Source organism: Amblyraja radiata, chromosome 20 (genome assembly GCF_010909765.2).
Source record: "Amblyraja radiata isolate CabotCenter1 chromosome 20, sAmbRad1.1.pri, whole genome shotgun sequence".
NCBI lineage: Eukaryota > Metazoa > Chordata > Chondrichthyes > Rajiformes > Rajidae > Amblyraja > Amblyraja radiata.
This window is the reverse complement of record NC_045975.1, coordinates 33,514,142-33,538,575: the sequence shown is the minus strand read 5'-3', so window position 1 is coordinate 33,538,575 and position 24,434 is coordinate 33,514,142. Positions and strand designations below refer to the sequence as shown.

At 38.9% G+C, this 24,434-nt stretch overlaps 1 protein-coding gene across 5 annotated transcripts in view; it reads left to right on the top strand.

The window, feature by feature from the left end:
• Positions 1 to 6,534, top strand: part of phf21a (PHD finger protein 21A) — a 212,023-nt gene extending 205,489 nt beyond the window's left edge. For all 5 annotated transcript variants that reach the window (XM_033039227.1, XM_033039228.1, XM_033039226.1 and 2 more), the window contains one exon: positions 5,507 to 6,534. In XM_033039227.1, coding sequence (XP_032895118.1) covers positions 5,507 to 5,725 — 219 coding nt within the window. In that variant the 3' untranslated portion in view covers positions 5,726 to 6,534. The remainder of the gene's footprint in view (positions 1 to 5,506) is intronic.
• Positions 6,535 to 24,434: the final 17,900 nt, after the last annotated feature.

Here is a 24,434-nt window from a genome sequence, read left to right as displayed (position 1 = left end):
CGATCGCGGGGCCTAGGTACTCGCGGTAAAGAGCGGACGATATCCCTCCGTTTTTCTCCCGTTATCGGGATCTGATACAGACGGCACTATGTACAGCCTCCCCCCCCGCCCGCGGAGATGATCCGTGGCTCCGCGATCGCGAATCGGCCGCTTATTCATTGAGACCGCGGCTTCACTCTGAGATTAGTTGTTAAAGACTTATTACTCTACAACAAGCTGGCATTAGTGACAATGTTTAATTGACTGTTATAGTTTAGGCGCTCAATTTCATGAATGAATGAATGAATGAATGAGTAAGTGAGAGTGAATGCATGAATGAATGAATGAATGAATGAATAAGGAATGAATGAATGAATGAATGAATAAGGAATGAATGAATGAATGAATTTATTCACATTATAAAGGGTGCAATTAAGTTAATTAGAGTCCATACTGATAGATTTTCATAAATTCAGACTTTTACCTTTCAGTTAGAGTTGATTCATGGGGGCCTTCTTTGTGTTCCAGCACATCAGCAGGGACTTTGAAGGCTTTCTTGCACTTTAATCCACTTCGCAGCACTTTCTTCAGCCTTTTTAATGCTTTTCCCACTAAATACAATTACCTGTTGCAAGTTTCCACGACATTTATTCCACGGAACAACACATCGGAATCTCCAGTAAAACAGGCATATGTGAAGCCCCCTCAGCCATTTTGTGTGCTAGCCTGAAACAAAGCGCGTGATTGGCCAACTGGCAGACAACTCAATGTTAAATGTGCTTTGATTGGACTAAAACATTCCCGACATTTTTCCGGGTTTTCTCTAATTTAATAAAAATGTGCAAGTCTTCTTCATATAGAGTTTCAGGGGTGATTTATATTAAAAAAATTACACAATATGTGAACATTTCATGTAGTTTGGTGACTTGGGTCACAAAATCCTATTTCTAGACACATTTTTGATGCTCGGCCCACAGCCTAAATTGGGTACTGAATAGAATGCATCTTTTAAGTCGATGCCTACCATAAAGTATCCTAAGGAAATCCACGTTTGGCAGTTACAAAGTTTTCCATTGAAGTGTGTATACCTGGTGAAAATATTCAAGTGGTTAAGTCAATGATGGTGCGACATTCACCATCTTTTGGGTTTTTTGGTAAATTTAATACGGTTCCAAAGGTTCATATTTAGACTTCTTTATGACCCTTTTGTATATCTTCTCCAGTTCAGCTTGTCCCTCATGTTTCCTTTTTAGTGGGAGGGAAAAACCCCTTTGGGGTGCATGCTGAACTGGTGGCAAGTTTTCATCATTCAATTTTTGTCCTTGAATACTTTTGGTATAACTACCAAGTGTGATAGTTCTTCATGCTTCCGAAACCAGGTGTCCCCCCCCCCCCCTGTTAGCACAAACCCTTCACCTTTTATGTGATGGTAGGAACCATACTCGCCTACCTCCAATGTTGTTTAGTGGTGTGTTAATTTCTTCGGTTTCCAGTTCCTTGTCTGTTGGGATGGTGTTGTTGGGGGGTGGCGCATTTTCCATGGGTCCCGCTCTGGGCCCTGTCCTGAAAAGGCTTGCGGGGACTGGCATGCGAGCCCCGAGCTTTCACCAGTATCATAAAGTAGACGCCTACTGGTGGATGCATGGAGGTACTGCTGTCTGGTTTTGTGTGGTTTGCTCATTCCAGGTCCTGCCCTCACGATGCCGAATATCTTGGACACTTCGTCCAGTTTTTAGGCTTGGTTTGGTAACTTTGCCAGATAGCAGGATCTGTGGTTGTGAGGTCGGCGTTCTCACAGTCCTGTGAATTTTTTAGGTTGAGGGCAGGTTTTATGACTTCCTTCGAGAGGTTGCGGATCGCATACTGTGTTGGACAGTAGGGTCAGGTGTTTTGCCATACTACCCTGCCCCTCTGGAATGAGCATGCGAAATGATAGCCGACGTCAGGGGTATCAATATTGCAAATTAAGATTTTGGGTTTTTAAATGCCCTGCTCAATGTACCCCCAACAATGGTAGGCACTTCGAGCAGATGTAATTTTGGGAAGGCGTGATAAAGTCCAACGCCTCATGACTACCTGTCTTGGGGAGGTTTTTAGAAAAGACAGGTAGTAAGCTGGCCGCCAGATTAGGCTGGAATGGCCATCTCGCTCGCGGTGTAGCCACGTAACGGTATCTCACACCCAGCAGCTCTTCCTGGTCCTGTACCTCAAGCATACTCCCGATGTTGTTCAGCCACTGACCCCTCTTCTTGACCATCCCAGCCCTGGTCGCCACCGATCTCCTCTGATGAGGGCGATGGCCAGTGCTGTTAGTGCACTGGATCGGGAGTGTTTGTGCTCCCTTGGCGAGCTTGTCCCAGCTCCCGAGGCAAGTCTCGCTGGAGTTTTTTGCTCCATGACCTTTGTCTAAGGCTTGGAGACAACTCGGGCGGTAGTTTGAAGTGCCGGCTCTCTGAATGAGCCGGCCTGTCCGTCTTCTGTGTGTCTGTCTCCAGCCCGATGATTGGTCGCCAACTTTGCTCAAGCGGCTGCCTCTGCTGTTCTCGGGCGGCGAGTCTCCTTGTCGGAGTATGCAGGGATTACCGGCCGGTTTGTATGTTGATTTCCATCCAGTCCGCTGCTGTTGGTCAGGCAGCTCTAGCAGCGGACTGGGCTTCGGCTCGGTACCCGTGTCTGTGGACCGCAGCGTGTGCGGTCCAGGTGCCGCCTCTCGCCCCCTCCACTGATGGGACGCTCCTTCCCTGGAGTCGAACGGGGGCTGTTTTCCTCTGTGCTGCTTTGCTCTTTCCAGTTTTCCCCTGGTGCACAAAGAAGAGCAAATTTGGCATTTCGAACGGTCCGTTCTTTCAGCTTGTAGCGGGAGCGCCCGTACGCCCGTTCGCCGCTGTTGCACTGCGTGAACGCTCATGTCGCGCATGCGTGCTGGACGGGTTCTTCACGTAGTCACTCACGTGACTCCGAAGTAAAATTACATTTTCGCCAATGAAATTTGAATTAAAGTCATCCTTTGAAGCAAGGTTATATGTAAAATAGACGGCTTACCTTATGTTTTGTCCCCTACGTGAGATCCGTCCCGTTGTAGGCGTTGACGGCGTTAGAAGTAGCTTTTTATTTTACTCCAGGGATTAAATTGTCCCGCGATTAAAAAAAACAAAACTTCAGAGAACGGAAGTCGGAACGATTTTTCTGCAGCAGCTGAACAGCCTGAGAAAGTTTGACTCCGCAGGCAGGAGAAAACGGCATTTTAATCCCGCCCCCCCCCCCCCCAAAGGCGCCAAAGTCGCGCACACGGCCAGTGGCAGAACTGCAGCGCCGCTGAGGGTGAGTATTGTAACATCGCTAAGTTTGGTACATGAGAAAAAAATCTATTTACTCCATGCCACCAGCAACTTGGAACTGATAGGGAAAAAAAGGAGAGCTACTGGAGGAACACAGTAGGCAAGGAAGCATCTGTGGAGGTAATCGGACAGTTGATGTTTAAGGTGTAGATCCTTCATCTGGAACTGATGGTATCTCATCAGATGCGTTGTTGCTTAGATAGATAGATGACATTTTGTGTCAGGAATGAAAGTAGGGGGTGGGGGGTGGGGGAGAAGACCTGGAGGTGAGAAAAGGCTAGGACTGATCAGACTGCAGGTGCGAAAAGATCAGGCCCAATCTGTTGAAGACAGGAAAAGATAAGGCGAATCAGACAAGAAAAGACATCACCTATCCTTTACCTCCAGAGATGCTGCGTGACCCGCTGAGTCGCATAGTCATTACTGAGTTCTATGCTATCACCATTTTAGGGATTACTGCTGACCAGAAACATTGCCAGCTACATAAGTACTGTGGCTACAAAAGCTGGTCTAAAGTTGGGAATTCTTTGACAACCTGACTCCCAAACCCTTTTTGCCAAATGCAAATCAGGATTCAAGTGGAATGTTATTCACTTGTCTGGATGAGAGCAATTGTAATAATACTCAAAGAGCTTGATTCTTCCGACCAAATAACTTGCTTGATTGACACAGTGTCCCAAATATCCAGTCTCTTCAGTGCTGGTGCCGCCGCCCTCAATACGGTGCGCTTGGTCACTCACCCACCATCTGCCACTGTTACTTCCTGCTTTGTCTGCTCGACCGTCACCGCCTCTTGCTTCTCCCGTCCCTCTGTCCACTCGGCCTCTTCCCACCACCATCTCCACCGCCCCCAAAGTCGGCGACATATTCTACCTTGGAAGGGACTGCAGGTGAGGGGAGGGAGCCCCACGGTGACTGAGCAGGTCTTGTTGTTGGGAGCAGCCTGAAAAAGCACTTCCGGACAGGGGCTACAGCGTGAGCCGCAACAACAGCCGCATCATCAGGCTGTGCGGTGGGTGATGAAGGGCGTGTTGGTGCAGACCTGCGGCATCAGCTCCTAGTTTTAAAGTGAAACAACACAAAGTGCTGAAGTAGCTGAGCAGACTGAATCCGTCTAAAGAAAGGTCCCAACGTCACCCATCCATCAATGCTGTCCAGAGATGCTGCCTGACCTGCTGAGTTACTCCAGCATTCTGTGTTCTTTTGTGTTTTAACCATCATCTGCAGTTCTTAGTTTCATTTACATACAATGATAATACCTTACTCGCTTATAACGGACAATCAGCAATAACGGACATCATAAACCCCCCCCCCCCCCCTCCGCCCTGCCATGCTCCGTTATAATGAGGGTTTACTTTATTTGTTCATCGCTGGGTCTAAATCCTGGTACTCCTTATCCAGCAGATGGCTTCAACAGAAGAGCCACAGCAATTCAAGAAAGTAATTGGCACCTGAGCAAGAATAGTTCGGGATGAGCAATGTGTTGGCCTAGCCAATGATACCCTCATTGTAATTTTTAAAAATTATAGAGGTACTATATACAGAGTGTAAAGAAACATGTAAGAGAATGTTTTGGGAATTGTCCTAAATGAAGATCAAAGTAATTATTTTAACTTTGAATGGAAGAATATATTCATAGACAGAGTAGGCTTTGAGTAACTTAATCATCTTTGCATTACTGACTTCTATTTCAGTCTGGATTTTTAGAAATGAACTATTTAGTTACCTGACTGACTTTATTACAAAACTTTGCAGTAACGTCACCTTAACAACATTCTCTCTTACAACATCTTAAATGTCTGTATTTATCTGGCCTAACCAGCATCAAGGTGAATCTGCACTGGATGTGTTGTATTCCAATCTTATCCTTTCTTCAAGGTGGATCTTAAGGATATACACAATATTCTGACTCTTTTTATTACGTTTTTACCTTCTGTATCTCTGTGGATAAATCAAGGTGTCCATAAGCTTTACTGATGATCGCTAAGCTCTGAACATGCCGTGAACTTAGGATTCATACCATTGATTTACATTTGATACCATGGGAGTTGTTGGTAAAAGAACAAAGGTGGACTCCAAAGTATGGAAATTGGAAATTTAAAAAATACATGGGGAATGTAAATTGAATCAAATGCGTCTTTCAGTACAATCCATAACTGACACTAAAAGGGATTTTTCTTTTTCTTTAGAAATGTATGGAGACTAAGAATACATTGCTCGCTCGACAAAAGGATATGCAGTCCTCGTTGGAGAAAGTAAAACAGCTGATCCACCTGATCCAGGGTATACAGCTCACAAAAAATGCTACACCAACAGATGAGGCAGTCATCAACCCCACAGACTATATGAACTCTCCCACCATTGAACCTTCACCAGTGAACTGTGACAGTAATTTAGACACCAAGTAGCTGAAAGAAAGGGCTAGATACTGTAGAACTTATAAACCTTTCTGGGAACAAAATTGTGACAGGCTGTTCCTGACTTGCCAATTGAAAGATAATTCTGTGCTGGATTGTGTTCTTATAGATCCACATTGGGAGTGCCAGCTTGGTAAGAACCAGCGTCAAGCCAAGTGAAATACCAGTGTGTGCCTGCTGCCACCAGTTTGGTTTTTAGTTGTCTACTCTTCAGGGATACAGATAGAAAACAATCGTGATGACTTAATGAGCTGCCCTGGTCATGGAATGTGTTTTCATGATTTTCGAGTCCAGGACTACTTGAGCAGAATAACATATTTCATGCAATGCAACATGATAGGGGGAAATATAGTACAGGAAGCAAAGTTTGAAAGGCACGAGAACATGATGGTCCTAATCACTGACTGTAACTGAAGTAGCAAAGGCTGAATCAGAAGTACAGAGAGACAGGTACATTGTGTTTTGGGCACAGCACAGAGTACAATGATATTCCTATTTTGTTTTTAAATGCAAAAAAACACAAATGGATATTTATTATTGGGAGGGTAGGTGATGGCACCAAAACCATGCATGGCTTATGATGAAGAGTGTTTCTTTTTAATTTTGTTTTAAAATGTCAGGTGGTTGTTAATTGTACAAATAGTTGTTTCGGTGTCTTAGGCACTGGAAAACAAAAGGTGGGCAGACTGAATTTGTCCTGAGATTTTTTTTGGGAGGGGGGGGGGGGGGGGGGGGGGGGGGGGGTGGTTTAAGCTTTGGGAAATATTCAGGTCTTCCTAGTGTTACCGAAATTAGATCAAGAAAATTGTTGAGTGCTTTTGTTTCCTAACGAGGTGATTTATAGTAAACAAAATGTTAGAAATTGAGCAGATATATATATATAAATGCAAATATATATTATATATGTGTACAAACACATACAAACATGCATACACACTTGCATTCACACACATACACGAACAAGCACATATACACACATACATGCGCATTGATACATACAGAGGCATACACACACACACACACACACACACACACACACACACACACACACACACACACACTGTCTCTATGTATGTAAAAAGAAAAAAACATCTGTTATTATCTGAACTGCCAAATGCTATATTGAACTTGCAGGGAATGATCTTCAGTTTACTGGGGAATATACTGGAACAGTTTTACAGTTCTTACTATTTCCATCTTTAAGAAAAGTGGATTGAAGGTCACAGGTAATGAGATCAGTTTAAGTAAAATGGTCATAAGTCTTCAGTTGTGTAAAAAACAGGAAAAAGTCTGTTGTCTGTTGTGCAAGTACAGCCAGAATGGAAATTTATATTTGCATTAATATTTAATGTTGGTTGTACTTAATTTAACATATCAGGGTGTGCTTGCCTTTACCTTTTGGCACTAGGTGAAAATTCAGCCATTTATACTTATATTTGTAATTACTAACCAAACAACATGGCAGGTGGAAGAGACGATTAATGAAGAGTTTCTTCTGAACTAGCTATGTGAAGATTTGAGTTTTCCTGATTGCTGCCTGCCCACCCTGACAATGGTGCATGTACAGAACACATTTTGGGGGGAGAGGGGGAGGGAGGAGTTTGCTTAAAGAGATAGTCAGTGATTTTCTGTCGTTACTTAGTATTGGTCTTTTACAAAGTTTTTAAACCCAATTCTGAACATTAGTCATATTAAAGATATTTTTTTCATTGAATTGATACTCATTGCAATTTATAAAAAACAACAGATAATCAAGAGAATCTATTTCAAAACCAAAAGTTTTTTCTCAGATTTGATTTGCATCCAAATATTCAATGGAGAGGGCTGAGATACTAATTTAAATAAAAGAAAATTGTTGCAGAAGCATTTCTGGATGTATCCCAAAATCTTTATTTCTTTTTTTCTCATCATCTTGACATCCCCTCAAAACTCCTGCATGTGAATAGATTCTACTCAGCCTGAGTAGTAAACATCTCTGTTGCCTCTGTAGGACATTTCTTGTTCTACCAGTCTTAATGCAGATGTGAAAAAGTTGGAGACTGATCCTTAAATTAATGAAATGAAAATTTATAAATATGCTTCAAAATAACTTTGTATGCATAATGTAATTTGGAATTGCAGTGAGACGATTATGAAGCCAACAATCTTTACAACATGTTGTATCTGAACTTGGTCCAGCTTCAAAGAGACGTTATGACTTTTGCTTGGTGGGAAGTGAAATATTATCAGAGTATATCTGCCTTCCCTTCCTATATCCCGATCATATTTAGTCCTTGATTTGCAATATACAACTACTTCTTATCAGTATACCTTTTGTATGCCACATGCAGCAATAAATAGCTGTCTGTGAGTTCAAAGCTATACATTGTTATGCTTTGCTGTCATTCAAAACAATATCTTTCAGTTTGCATTGTCCTTCAAAACCACTTGAGTTCATGATTTTTGCAGATCATTGTCACTAATTTGTGTTCCATTGTTCATTCACTGCAGTAACCTAATTTCACAGCATCATTCAGAGACATTCAAAGTCTCCCACATGACTTTTTTGGTAAAACTGAGTCATACTGGATGCAGAGTTTGCTGACTGTGCTAGTTTAGGCACACAATAGTATTTGGCACCACTAAGATAGGGAGGGAAAAGCAACTCAAATAAAACATTTCTCAGTTATTTCACTTGGGAAGCAATAAATTGTTATCATTTGAAACAAATAGCCTTCTTGGCTGCACACTCGTGAAGTCCTCCACACTCATCTTCTGCCAGCTTGGACAACTAGATCTTAATGGTACTGTATAACAAGATACAAGGGATATCATTGGTAAAGGAGACTGTTAATTATCAGATCAAAAGTAAAGCTGACTGCAAAATAAGAACCCTTATAGACAATCACGTGTAACCTTCAAAAATATTCATTCTTCGGAGTAATCATTTGCATTTGTGAACATGACAATATCAATTTAAGTACTTGATATCACCACAAATACAGTTTTGGTGTATTAGTATCTTCAAGACAAACTGATTTCCTTTTAACTGAACTCGTGAAATGAAATTTAAACTTGAAGTAATCGCAACAACTACATTAATGTAAGATAATTAAAAGATAAAATAATCCTCCTTCCCGACTCCCATCTTCCCTCATAATATCGCCACTGAATAATGCATATCAATTTATTACACCTTTGGTCACTTAAGAATAGGGATAGTATTAGCCATGCCAAAAATATTTTCATGAGGCTAAATGATACTACTTTTGAAACGGGGTAACGAAAAGACATTGGAACAGTTCAATGCAAAAAATCTGGGGGAATGTTTGTGGTTCATCAAGCAAGCAACTTAGATATAAATCCCTACACTAGATCAAAGGGTTTTCCGGTAACATTAATATTGATCATCAATCTTCAGTCGACCAGTATGGCATTTATGAATTATATAAGCATGTATTTGCAGAATTTAATGTGTCCTTGTGCTGATGTAAAACAAATTGAAATGGATCCAAAACATCTTGAGGATTTCAATTCTTGTATAGTCATGTATTTTGAATAGCTGTTTGCCAGAATTAGGTTTACCAGATCGATTAGTCACATGTAGTCAACAGACACGAGCACAAGGATCACCCACAAGTATTGTAAAAGACTGCAAATTTACATTCAATCAGTTCACAAACATTTGGCAATTTGAGGTTCATACAGAGACATAGGAAAATAGGGTTAATGTTTGGGTCTAGGAACATTTTGTCAAAGCCATTTTTACTTTGCAGTAGGTAACATGAAATGAGAAGAATAGTCCTACAAGTAGGTGAAATGGATGAAATAAATGTTGAGGTTGTAACTGTCTGAGCTTGTATAATAGATGTGAGTGGAGTCTGTCACCTGAAGTCAAGAAAATCAAGCACAAATCAGTTATACACCACTTGGTAAGCAATGGTTGGAAATTGACATTAGACAAACCTTGAACCTTGAAAGTAAATGTAATGAAAATCACCACAGAGAAAGACCAAGGTTACCAGAGCAACATTTTATGTGAAGGATATGATTTGAGTTAAAAGAAAGTTATTCAATATAAAAAGTGGTGATAAGAAAAATGTTTGCTCAAATAGGAAAAATATTAACTCATTCCCCTTCAGATGAACATTTCCAACATTTTCTTGTTTTATTTCAAATTTCTAACATATATTTGGATTTTATAAATCTACATCATCTGCATATGGATACTGTAAGACAACATAAATGTCCATTCACATTCGTTTCATGTCTGATTTAAAACCTTATCCCCACAGGATGTTTTGCTGGAGTGGGGGAAATGATCTTGAATGAGTGTAATGAGCATATTTGTAGCTGAAAATAATTTGCTCATTTCCGCGTGTGTTGTGGGCATAAACCACACCATGCTCCTCAAGCAAATATGCTGACATTTGATGGTCATAGTGCTTTTATGTGAGTGTGATGTTTAAAACGGTTTAGCAGTTCAACAAAAAAAGAATAATTTTACCCTATGTAGCACAGGTTTCATTCTTGTGCGATTATTTGAATTAGTGAATGAATTTTGTTCCAGAGCATCACTACTCATTTAGCTAATGGATTTCAAGGTTACTTCCACATTCTTCTTTGATTTCATTGGTATACTAGTTCTTCCAACAGCTGACCATGATACATTCCTGCAATGCACTGATCCATTGCAACAAACATGCATTATTTTCTAATTTAAGCAAATTGAGAATATGATCAAATTATTTAGTGTGGGTTGCCCTACAAAAGTAACAAATAACTTGTGTGGTTGCTGTGTAAAAGCCCTGTCCCACGGTACGAGTTCATTCCAAGAGCTCTCCCGAGTTAAAAACAAATCAAACTCGTGGTAAGCACGGAGAATGAATGTAGGGTACGTCGGAGCTCGGGGACGTCTCTTAGTGCTAATGGCAGGTACTCGGGAAGACTCGCTAACGGCAGGTAAGCACGGGAAGACTCGTGAAGATTTTTCAACATGATGAAAAATGTCCATGAGAGCCCTGAGCACTGACGAGTGGCCATTACCCTAAATCTCCGAGTTCGAATCAGGGCAAACTCGGGAGAACTCTTGGAATGAACTCGTACCTTGGGACAGGGCTTTAATACTTAGGAATTATTTTGAAATTAATGTTTGCCCCATGTTTTGTGAATGTGACATTATCAGGTCATTTTGTCCGCCGTAATCTAGAACATCTAAATATAATGTGAATTTCTTTTATAAAAATGCATTTAAGGCCACCTGGCGTAGACTTGGCTTCTTGAGTAGAACCTGCACATAATGTAACTAAGTTTTGACACTTGGGGAAGTTAATCTGCAATAAATCCAGTTGTCTGTATCTTTCTCCATTGCCCCATCCAAAGAATGCATGGATGTATTTGTTCATTGTCCCAAAGAGTCTACTTTGTGATGATAGGTTATATCTCTCACACTGTAACAAGCAAGTATGTTGTCCTGAGCACTTGTCCAAAGCTACCAATAGTTTGAAGAAGGGTCTTGACCCAAAACCTCACCCAAAATCTTCTCTCCAGAGATGCTGCCTGCCCTGCTGAGTTACTCCAGCTTTTTTTGTCTACGGTTTAAACCAGCATCTGCAGCCGGTTCCTACACATTTGTGTCTATCTACCAATAGTTTTGCAGGAGTTGAAAATTATTGGGTGGTTAATGATCGTTATTGTCTATCAGCTTTTTGTAAGTTATCGTAAGTTTTTAACAAGGAGATCATACAGAACCGTATGTTCCATTTAGAAACCAGTACACCTGCTGATCTCCAGGATTTGCTGACTACATTATAATCCACCAAATCTATATCCCATTGCATCCATGCTCCATTAGGCAAATATGTAGAAGTGAGATTATTTGTCTTACCCATCTTTTAATTCAATACTTAAATTTCACATCTCAACATGTTTTTTTACCAAGTTGGTCAGTGCTGGTGCTCTTTCTCTAAGATACCTCCCTCCCACCTAATATTATCATACCTTCTCAGCATTTCTTTCTAAACCATTCTCCTTAAAGCACTTTGCTAATTTTGCTTTAAATTTATCACTGCTATTAACTCCGTGGTAGCAAATTCCACATTTTAATTACACTATTATTAAAATATTCAAAAGAAAGCTTTTTAAAATTCTAATAATTTTTATGTTGTCATTAATCTGGAATATTTTCACTAATTAAATCATTTTCTCCCCATCTATCAAACTCCTTCAAAACTCAAAAGATGTTTTTTGGGTCATACTTCACCCCCATCGTGAAATATCCCCAATACTTTGCAATACTTTCTGTTGCTTTAAACCATAATTTCGGTGAGCGTTTTTGTAAACTCTTTTGTGTTTTTGCTGGTGTCTCCAATTTGTGAAATGGAAATCAGGCCTGTACAGAATTTTCCAAGTGTAATAAAACACATTCTAAAACATTATTCGCATAGCAGTGACAAACTATTCAATATACAGTGCCCTCCATAATGTTTGGGCCAAAGACCCATCATTTATTTATTTGCCTCTGTACTCCACAATTTGATATTTGTAATAGGAAATAAGATCACGTGGTTAAAGTGCACGTTGTCAGATTTTAATAAAGGCCATTTTTATACATTTTGGTTTCACCATGTAGAAATGACAACAGTGTTTATAAATAGTCCCCCCATTTCAGGGTACCATAATGTTTGGAACACAGCAATGTCATGTAAATGAAAGTAGTCATGTTTAGTATTTTGTTGCATATCCTTTGCATGCAATGACTGCTTGACGTCTGCAATTCATGGACATCACCAGTTGCTGGGTGTCTTCTGGTGTTAGGCACTTTCCTTAATTACATTTGCTTAACACTATCATTCTGTAAAATGATTCAAAATTGAAAGCCTCATTAATTCTCATAACAATCCTATAACTAATTGTGTAAATATTTGAATCAGTCCTTGGCCTCATTTTTTCTAATGTCATGGATGGAGGCCCTTCATTCTTTGGATTCTATGCCGACTCTCAGAGCATTTCAACAGAACCAATCCCTGTATATTTCCTGTGATATACTTTCCCCCGTGCCCATTGACACCCTTCTGATTCTTTTACCAGCCACATTGCAGGTATTCAAGGAAAAAATGTGTACTTTACAAATGTATATTTATTTAATAAATATCTACCAAGTGAAATAATAATATTGATGGGGAAACGTTTGCACCTTGCCTCCGCAACATTGTAACCAAAAACATAAATGTTCAAGAACTCATGCAAACACTGAACGAATGAATATGAGATCACTTCCCTAACCACTGTTGAGTCTATGCTGCTAATGTATAGTACAGCATTGAAGTAGAACAATTTGCTGTTTGACTTGCTTGCCAGCAGCATGGTCCATTGGAAATTATTGTAATGCTGATCCTAAACATGAAAGAACAGGCTTTTAAAAATACCAGATATTTGGTTTTCTCGCATTTCATATCTTTCAAGCTGAATGCAATAGATTATCTTTAATCTCAATAGTGCACCTAAAGTGGAACAGTTGCTGTAACTACTGGTTGTAGAGTTACATGGCTGTGATCTCTTGTCCCTTGTGGCCTCAGGATCCTAATCATCCAACATTGTTTTTCCTGTGATGCTCTCCTGGTCAAGCAATCTGCCAAAAGCCCTTATTCACGAGGGAAGTATATAAAGAATGAGCACAAAATAGGACCATGGTACCACAAACAACCTTTGTGGAGGTGGGATAAAAGAGATACATATCTATTACAAATTAGTGATAAGGTGCATGGAGTTGAATATATTTTTTTTTCCTGGAAATCCTTTCACTTTAAATTTATTTTTCAGTTAGTAAATTTCTCTTGTGGCACTCCAGTTAATATAAATTGGAATGAATTGCAAACATCTCTAGGGATAAACTTGGTGAGGAATACTTTTGAAGTGTAGTTTAAGTTCATTCTCTGAGGTCACAAGTAAGATGTAATTGCCCACAATTATATTTAATGGTGAAGGAATGGTCCAGGAGATGGATACCATTCTTGAGAGCAGGATAAACTGTGGGGTTTGTGGTTCTAGTAGTTGCCTCTTCTTCCCAGTATCAGTGTGCTGACCCTCACTGTCTCAGCTCTTTCATAGGCAAGTTGCAGCTGCGAGGGAGAATAGATATTTACTCCTTAAATACTGAACTTGTATTTGGCTTTGTAATAAAAATATGTATCTATAAGGTTAAAATGAATGGATAAAATTTGCCCGTTTTCTTGCACTGACACTGGAGGTTGAAATGTGACCTTCTCAACTAACAAAAAAAAAATCCGTCAGTGGTATGTGAGACAATTGCTAATAGCTCTCAGCTGAACCCATCTCAAATATTATTGTCACTTTAGAAAAAGCAACATTATTTTTTATTTTGTGGGAACATTGATGCCATTCTTCTAATCCTGGTTCAAAACTCATAAACAGGCAAAACATAGACATTTTGGCAAAGTCAGCCTGACCAAAACAAATTTGGCAAGTCGTGTCTGGAGTGCACCATACCCCCAAGTCAGCTCTTTGAACAGACCTAGGTGGATATAGTTCTCTTAGGATTGGAATATTTGATCTGTGGAACAACCCCTACCCAAATCTGTATTACCTATGCAGATAGGCAGTGGAAAGTTTTACCAATAATCTGTGCTGGTAATTTGCATTATTGAAGACTGGAATGAAGTAAGGTACGTGGGTGAGTCAGGATTAAGTGTAATATATTAAAAATAATGTGGATAACAGTAGATTGAGAACACAAAAACTATTTGGATTGTTTCACATGGTGTTACAATGATAATCAACAGGAGTTCCCTGACTGACAAGTTCCCTGTTTTTTTAATGAAATCTTGAGGCACCTGCACACATTCTAAAAGGGTTTTCTGGAAGCTAGTTCAGCTCGTATATTAAAGTTCCATCTTGTTGTACAATGTCCATAGTTTAAAAGTACATTTGGGGAATTGGGGACTATTTTTGCAATAATTCCTCAGAAAAGCTCCAACAAAATTAGCAAAAATAGACTGTAAAAATGTATGTATTTGTGGTTGTTCAAGTTTGGGAGCTTTACATTGTTTTGACATCAACACTGATGTTAGACACATGCACTCTGCCTGTGTGTGTGAAACTTCAAACACTGAGAAAAATATGAACATTTCTATAACTTTAGTGCAGTTTGCTGAATTATAAAAACGTTCGTAAAGAAAGTGTTCGGCTCAGTTTATGTATACCTCTATTAACCTTCTAATGAGTGGTATTACGGGGCTTGTATAGTGTGTATATATAAACAAACCTAAGATACTTTCATATTCTTTTGGGTCCATTCTCAATATGCTGCTTTCCTGAGTTGCTTCATTCCTGCCCGCCTGTTGATCCACTTCTGAGCTCATGGAATGGAATCCAAGCACCAGGACAGGACTCAAACTGAAAACATTGGGCAGGGTGGGATTTGGGGGGTAGTTCAGTTAAATATAGATTATGATTATCATACAATGAAAGAGCAAAGTGAGTAGATGAAAATGAAAAACAACTGCAGATGCTTGAAATCTGAAATAAAATCAAAAAACTCAGGTAGTCGTACCTCAGTATTTCCAGCATTTTCTGCTTTAATGACATGGTCAATTACGTTTTGTTAATTTAGCAGGTGATAGGAAGTAATTATTATATTGAAGGCAAAACGCAAATATTCAATCATGTTTGTCCAGTACTACTTACAATTCAGAGGTCGAATATTTATGAGTGCCCTGCATGTTTTATGTCTGCTGTAATTTTAACATCGAGAGGCAGTTGTAACTAGTAGATTACAAGCTCGTGCAATTAAAAAAAAAAAAAACCTTAAGATGAGCATCAATAAATTGCCCCCATTTGCCATGGCTTGTGCCATCTAGTCTTGGTGATTTCCTGAAACTTTTATTTCCAAGAAAGCTTAAAGACATTATTCTAACTCCATTTAATCTGAATGGGGCACAAAACAAGATTGTGCTGTTCTTGTTGCTTTGGCCTTATTGGAAACAAGCAAAACCAGAGATAGTTAAACCCAGAAATTTGAACACTCGTGGGCTGATTGGGAATGTTCCAGTTACGTGAATACTTCTGAGTTGCCCTGGGATCCTGATGCTGATCGTTATCTAGTAGCTATGAAGGTTAGGTGAGGAATGGGATTTATTTTTACAATAGATTGTCTAGACACTCATTGTCTAGCCTTGGACTTGAAATCATTCCCTGAGAGAAACTAACACTGCTTCCCGTAAATTGTGACTAACTTTGGAAAATAACAACTCTTCTCGTTTCTCTTACAAAGCTGGATTTTAATTATGCAAAATGTCCAATGTCTCTTCACTTTGCCTACACATTACCGAGCCTCAGAAAACTGTGATGTTGCATCAGATTTATTTTAAAATCTCTGATCTGAGAGATATGTTTATTTCTGACGGTGTTTATATCCTCTGAAGCTAGTACCACATAGAACTATTACTGGATCAGTCCAACAAACTATGTTACACATCTGCATAATCATTGCTGCTCATGTCAGATTTTAGCAGATAAATATGTGATTGTGTCCCTATTATTAAACTGGAATATGCAAATCAATCTCTTCATTAAGGATAAGGGAATAAAGGTGAGTGTTGGCCTAGCACACTGCCTGTGTAATATATTTTTTAACTTAAATAACAAGTACCCTGTTAAATTCATCATGTTAATTATAATTTTAAAGATAATACTTTGGTAAAGTTAGAGGAATATGAAGTGACATGGCTCATTGTTACAAATGAGCTATCTTTAATTGATGTTATCACTAACTTTTTAGTTTAAAAAAACATCATAAAGTTGTTTGGCCTTTTAGATTTCATTTGCAGAAATTCAAATACTTAATACAGATCAATTTATTTATGTTTTTCTTGCAAAGCCGTGCGTCATAATTCATTACAGTCTAAGAATGAACTATGTGTGAAGTTTGCATGTTCTCCCTGTGACTGTATGGGGTTCTCCGGGTGCTCTGATTTCCCCCCACATCTCAAAGATGTGCAGGGTTGTATAACCTTTGGCTACTATAAATTGCCCCAAGTGTGTCGGGAGTGGATACGAAAGTGGGATAACACAGAATTAGCAATTTTGCGATGGTAAACATTTTGAATGAAGGATGTGAAAATGAGCTTCGAGAAATACTGCCATCTGCCCTAAACGTTCCACTCTCGTATACCTCCTCTTTCACATAGTTTGGCTAAGGAGATCTTTGCTTTCTGTCCTGAATTCAGGAAAGCCACAAGTGGTTTCAGCTAAAGTGATCTGAGGATGCAACATGTGAAGCTGTTGGTACAAGATTATTTCTGACTAATATTTTTAATTCATATATAACTTTTTCAGGATCAGTATCATTCTATATTTCATCATGTGCAGAATGGTGTGGAACATTTACATGTCAAGCATTTTCTAGGCCCTCATTTTTATGCTCTGGTTGTTGCCTCAGACCCTAAGACAGGTAACTGGCCTATTACCAATCTCCCTGGCCTGCTGGAAGATGCAATACCTCCAACCTAATTAATAAAGAATAAAATGTTTTCCCTTCACTAATTCCTCCTCCTCCTCAATCTCCAACCTCATCCCTGCTCATCCCCTTTAATTCCTCTTGCCATTTCATTCTGCACAAGTAGGAGGCACAACTGGTCTATCCTTAATTTTAATTTTGCTAAAGATCCTAACGAAAATTACACCGACCAAACACACAGAACGGTTTGCCATTCCAGGTGGGTGGTTTAGTCCACTTTCCAAAGATTCTTTGACAGCTTGTGATGTGACTAATAGTGGGGAGCAGGAACAGGAAATGGGGAAATATGTGCAACTTCTTCCCATGAAGTTACGGATAATTTTGCTGCGAAATGAGAACTGTATCATCAATGAACAAATTGATTCTGTCCAATTGTGTCCATGATAAACACCTGGAACCAGTTTTCATTTTTGCTGGCTTCAGATGACCTTTTGACAGACTTTGTCCGATGTACGCCATGTGCCTGGATCAGTAATCTGCTCTAGCTAAGGGCTCTTCATACCATTGACTGCAGGTATAGCCTTAAAAGGAAACTTACGGGACATCAAGCCTACATTGATGTCTCTCATTTGGCGTGTTTGTTTCATTACTATAAATTCTTTTGTAAAAAACAGAAAATGCAAGTCACTGAAATTTGAACTGGTATGTGAATCTCCATTATTTAGAGAACTAGGAGCAGTAATAAAAATATAATGCAATTAATTTCATAACAGTAGTTGCTACTTTTGTTAACTGTACTTTAATACTGTTTTATTTATCTTATCCGTAGTATGATATTTAGATACTTCTGTGACATCACTACACGAATTGGCATTATGCGTGGCTTTTAACTGAAGTATTCAGGAGGTCTTCAACCTGAATGTAGAAATGAATAGTTCTGCAGTCATGATGTGATCTTCTAGTATTAGAAGCACTGTGGTTACATCTGTGAGATCCCACTCAAACATACTAATTTTTAATGATTCATTCCACTTGGCAGAATTCTGGCAGTTGTCAGGTCACCAGACATATCACAGATAGACACAAAAAGCTGGAGTATCTCAGCGGGTCAGACAGCTTCGCTGGAGAAAGGGAATGGGTGACGTTTCGGGACGACACCCTTCTTCAGACCAGAAACGTCACCTATTCCTTTTCTCCAGAGATGGTGTCTGAGGATCGCTGAGTTACTCCAGCTTTTTGTTTCTATCTTCGGTTTAAACCAGCATCTGCAGTTTCTTCCTATACATACCACAGATCCTGTGATGTAGCAGAACATGGCGTATTGGGAGGCAGGAGAGTGTGATTCCTGTCCGTTTTTTTGCCTGATGCAGAGCAGAGGGAGATATTGTGCAGAGGTGATATTATTAACCTGTTCATTCATCAAGAACCAAAGTGAAAACATCCAGTCCTGAACTCACTTGATGCAGATTTGGGTACGGTGTGATACCAGTGGAAGTTCTCTGGCAGAAAAATAACACTGGATACTATGTTCCATTTAAGCAGTATTTTAAAGGATACAATGTGACTTTTTTTAACTTGTAGAAAAAGTTTTAAAAGCTGATAGCACACAGAGCCAACTGTGTTAATGGCTAATGCTCTGAAAAGTCAATGGTGTTACCAAAGTGAACGTGAATAAAACATTGTGTTCCTCATGTGTGTGTTTGAGCTTGGCAGGACAGAAATCAGTACTGCACTGAGTGAAATCAATAGTATATTATATGTGAATGACTGTTATTGTCAGAGATCTAGGTACATTGTCGCGTTGCCTGCTCCGTACTTATTGATAATCTTAAATTTGTAAACATAGAGTGTGGCAGCAAGTGAAGTTCTATAGACGAATTGAGATGAAACCAACATCAGTATTACATCTATTTACTATAAAGAGTGAGAAGAAAGCAAAAGATACATTATACATTTTCCCAATTTAAATTATGTTGGTATCAGGTATTTTTCCATCCACGTTTGATAAGATTAAGTTTAATGGGAGGACATTTAATTTGGCTTCTGTTGGCATTCAGCTTCTGATTTGTGCAGCCTGAAACAACCTCACCAGGGCTCTCTGTAGATTCTGATATCAACAAAAGGCTTTGCAATTTAACTGAAAAGAAAATGTTTTCAAAATCACCCTTGCAGTTTTTCCTCATCTTTGTGGTTCTCTAAACTACTAAATTAAATCTGAAAAGTTATATTTTTATGGTCAGTTGGAGTTACTTTTCACCATCGTTTTTCCTGTTTGAACTTATTTAGAATACAATCGATACAAAGAGGTAATTCCCAACCTGCAGAACAATTGAACAAATACTTCAATAACCTAACTATCACCACAGTCCACAACTTCATTAAACACAAAAACTCCTGCATTTCGTTTGCTTCCGATGCTGAATTTATTAAGGATAATGTTCCACAATTGCTATCTCTGCATGAACTGGGGGATGCTGATCTTATACATATAAACTTGATAGTATATGCATATATACTGGTGCAACCTTTATCCAGGAAAACAAACCTGATTAAAATGTGTACATTTTTCATAAGACAATGGAAACACAAACCATGATTTTTTTCTCTCGCATTCTTCCTATCAAATGTGTATTTTAATACACCAATCTGGAATTAGCTCATTCAACCCAACCTGAACTCCTGGCTTTTGGGCATATTCCAGGATTTGATCATTGACCTGGTCTCTGGTGGCAGTGGGCTGCGAGAGGGAAAACATGCTTTATGGAACATTTGTTTGGATAACTAAAAATATTGATAGTGACCTTAACTAATGTGACAATCCATCCTGTTTTCTAAACCAAACAGCCAACTAATTGTCTTTGTTGTAATAAGGGACCCTAGTGATCCCTGAATGAAAAATAAATTTGCATGAATTGAGATTTTTGTTTAAACTTATTTGGCAGAGTGTCAATACCTTCTCAACAAAATATCACATTGGGTGAATTAATATTTAATTATGGAGGTTTCAAACGATGGTAGGAATCGCTGGCAGCATTTTTAAGAGTTGATTATCCTTCAAGTGGCAGATTGAGAAATGATTTTATGGATAGCAATCCCTGACAAAGGGTATTAACTGTTTACATTGTGTTTGTTTAAAAACAAAGTCTCTTACCTCATGCACAGTACTTTTGCATTATTGTGTTAATATAGAGGGGGAAAAGTAATCAAAATGAAACAGGAAAACAATACGAGCAAAAATGATTGTTTATTTGCCCGATGCTTCCAGATTTAATGCAGATAATTAAACAAAGTGTCACCACATAATAGTCTATGAGGGCAAAGCAAACACTACAACTGTTTGAATGTGCTGCAGTTTGTGTAAAATATCATTACACTGGTTCAATATCAGTATTTTATTTTATTGTAAGATAGTGGTGTTGAGTTTTTTGAAATTGTATAGGTTTATTTTCCCCCCCAAGTTGGTTTGATAGAAAACTGCAAACTCAACAGGCTTTTTTATTGTAAATGTTTTTTAATATTGTTTGTCCAAGATCCTGTGCTAAATAATTTTCATTCTAGCAGTTTAAAAGTTTTATTTACTCACTTCTCCCCTTGGTTTCCAAAGCCATTGTGATTTTTAATTTGTGATGTATCTAGATATTAGCTGTACTTAAAAACAAAAAAGGACAAAATTCTTGATGCATCTGAAATCTTTTGGAACAATGTATTTATTTTATTCTTTGCTAAGTAAAGATTGTACACAATGCTTTTTGGACTGTTTTGACCATGTCTTTTTGTATGATGCAAGTCTGAACCAGCAGAAATATTTTTTAGGATGACAAATTCTGGTTTGTTTCTTTTTTCATGTTTTTTTTTCCTGAGGAAATGGTGGCCAAAATAAATTTTACTGGAAATTACAATCCAGCACAGCTTCGGCACCTTTGTTTACAATTGTAATTGTTTTGGAGTAATTGCTTCCCCCACTACTGTGCTGACGGTGGGATTACACCTCAGGTTTTCTACTGTGCACTAGGAATATTGAAAGGATGGTGAATGTTCCACAAAAAAATAGTAGCCTCATTTCCTATTCCTGGATTTTGTGGTTCAAATGCAAACTACGTTTGTGTTCAGTCAAGTCAATATGGATAGTCTCCTGTGCTGCTAGCATTGTCATTTATGTAGCCTTTCCACTGTTTTTGAGTTGTTGATTCTTCTCTTCCAAACTTTTTTAGCAATGATGTGGAATTGAATAGTTCTCTCAAAGAATAAGATGGACAGTGATAGAATGGAGTGATTGGCCTTCTGGGTTTATGTTTTCATAATTCTGTTATTTTGAATTCCTTAACTTTTGACATACTCACCGTTTTCTTTTCTGCTTGTCTTATGTGCAGTTTGATTTGAGCATTTAATTTTCAGCGTATATGGTAGAATTTGAGGTATCTGCTAGTTTTTCCAATGCAATACAGGTTGGTTGCAACACTGGCACAGAAATGCTTCCATCGAGCATTGATGCTTTCTGATGGCACAACTCCAAAACATATATACTGCTGACTCCAGGAAAGCAGGGGTTAGTGTAGTTTAGCAATTGCAGGAGCATTTGAGGAGGTTTAATGCTAAGTATGAGGCAGTTTAATCATACAGGGAACAGATTGCTCGCTCTCTCTTTGTAGATATACCTAAATTCTATATCCATCACCTTCCATAAATTTCTGATCTAAACAACAATCCAGAGTTTGAGCCTGTCAGCTGCTTAAAGCAATACAATACCTTGGTTTCTAATTTCAGTTCTATGGTTAGACCAGAGGTGGGTGGAGAATGATTTGTGTATAAATAAGTCACAAAAGCACAATCATTAGATCCACTACCCAAGCCTCAGTGACTCTCCACTGGCAAGTATACTGCCACATAGCAGATCGCTTTGCAATGTTACTTTAAGCTGATTCCTTCTCAATGTTGTTTAATTTAATGGAGTTTAAAACAAACCATGTGCAACTGGCTCTTCGATCAGATGCAAAAAACCCGCAAAGTTTATTTACATGATAATTTGCATTTTATTTGAAAGTCCGGTTTGACCATTACATTATAAACACAAACTACATAATGTGGTTGAGGTCACCCAACCAGTGTCCATTCCCACATACCCTACAACAACCCCGCTGTACAGATATAATTCAATTTACATAATTTCAACATAAAGCTGTGAAAATGAGATTTAGTGCCTGTATTCATTGTGAACATATTACAATAAAGGATAAACCATATGCTACAGTTTATAACTATTTTACTAATAGGATTTTCATTGTGCTCAAGAAGGTTGTTGTTTTTCTACCTATAGTGAGGACAGTATTCATTAATTTTATTTTCTAAGAGCACTAACGGCACAATGTACCACGCGATGAGAAAGATTTGGCAGGTGAGGGGAAGAGGAACCTGGGTGGAGGAAAGAATCTTGTTAAAGTACTCCTTGTGTTCCTGTCCTAACTGGGTCAGCTATTATATACTTTGCTACATTGAAAATTAAACCAATAACACTACAAATAAGGCAATTTAATTAGGCAACATATGCAGTGGTTGACATGGAGCAATATTACCAGAGGACCTCTAAACAACCATGTCAATAAAGAGACATTCATTGTCACATGTACCAATTGGTACAGTGAAAGTTGGTATGTATAAAGAAATGTACTTCAGATATTATTAGCCAAAATATAAAACATCCAAATTAAAAACAATGAAATGCAAGTGCACTTAAACTATAAATTTAAAAATCTAGAAATATATAGGAGAGCAGGAAGGGTTTACTGAGAAGAGAAAAGTTCATTTATACAGTACCTTACAAATACAGATAACAACTTGCAGTTTATACAGGAATCGTTGCTGGATGTGCCCAAAAGGAAATAAAGCACCAACCACATTGGTATGGAAAAGATTGGGAATGGTGCTCTTGACCTACTTTTCCAGGCCTGTATGTGGAATTTGATCAGGTGGATCCTCATTGCAGTCCCAAATATATGTAATATCAGTTGGACCAAGAATAAGGCAACCGTAACATTCTGCTTAAAAAGCTGCATTTATATAATGCAATTCCATGTCTTCTGGCTTTCCGAAAGCACTAGGCAGCTACTGGCTATACAGAAAACATGTTTAGTTTCAGTGCCCACATTCCGCTCCACCCCACATCCACAAATTAAACTAAGTTGCTTCCTAACCGCTTGAATGGTAAAAGATTTAAGAAAACTGCAGGAGCGGTTTCTGATTCTGTGGACCAGACCTGTGGAATCAGAACGCTCCTGTAGTTTTCTTAAATATTTTACCATTTAAGGGGTTAGGCAGGAACTTAGTTTAATTTGTTTTCTGAAAACAATTTAACGAATTTTGTAGAGCAGGTTAAAACTGCCTAGATAGTAAAGGGCCCGACCCACTTAGGCGTTATTTGCACGTCATTTAAGCAACATCATTGACGTGGCGTAGGCAGTGACGCGCAGTAGCGCCCCAGGATTTTGGGATTCTCAAAATCTCCGCGCGCCACCTGCATGACGCACAAATGACGCCCAAGTGGGACAGGCCCTTAAGTGGCTGAAAGCAAGGCAGGCTACCAATCCCATTTAATACAAGCAAAATAAGAAATCCACAGTGCCCACCATAATGTTTGGGACAAAGACCCATCATTTATTTATTTGCCTCTGTACTCCTCAATTTGAGATTTGTTATATTAAAAAATCACATGTGATTAAAGTGCACATTGTCAGAATTTAATAAAGGCAATTTTTATACATTATGGTGGGGGTGTTATGGCCTGGGCATGTATGGCTGCTGACGGTACTGGCTCACTGATCTTCATTGATGATACAGCTGCTGATGGTAGTAGCATGATGAATTCTGAAGTGTATAGACCCATCCTATCTGCTCGTTCAAACGAATGCCTCAAAACTCATTGGCCGGCTGTTCATTCGACATCATGACAATGATCCCAAAGATACTGCTAAAGCAATAAAGGAGTTTTTCAAGGCTAAAAAATGGTCAATTTTTGAGTGGCCAAGTCAATCACCCGATCTGAACCCAATTGAGCAGGCCTTTTATATGCTGAAGAGAAAACTGAAGGGGACTAGCCCCCAAAACAAGCATAAGCTAAAGATGGCCGCATTACAGGCCTGGCAGAGTATCGCCAGAGAAGACACCCAGCAACTGGTGATGTCCATGAATCGCAGACGTCAAGCAGTCATTGCATGCAAAGGATATGCAACAAAATACTAAACATAACTACTT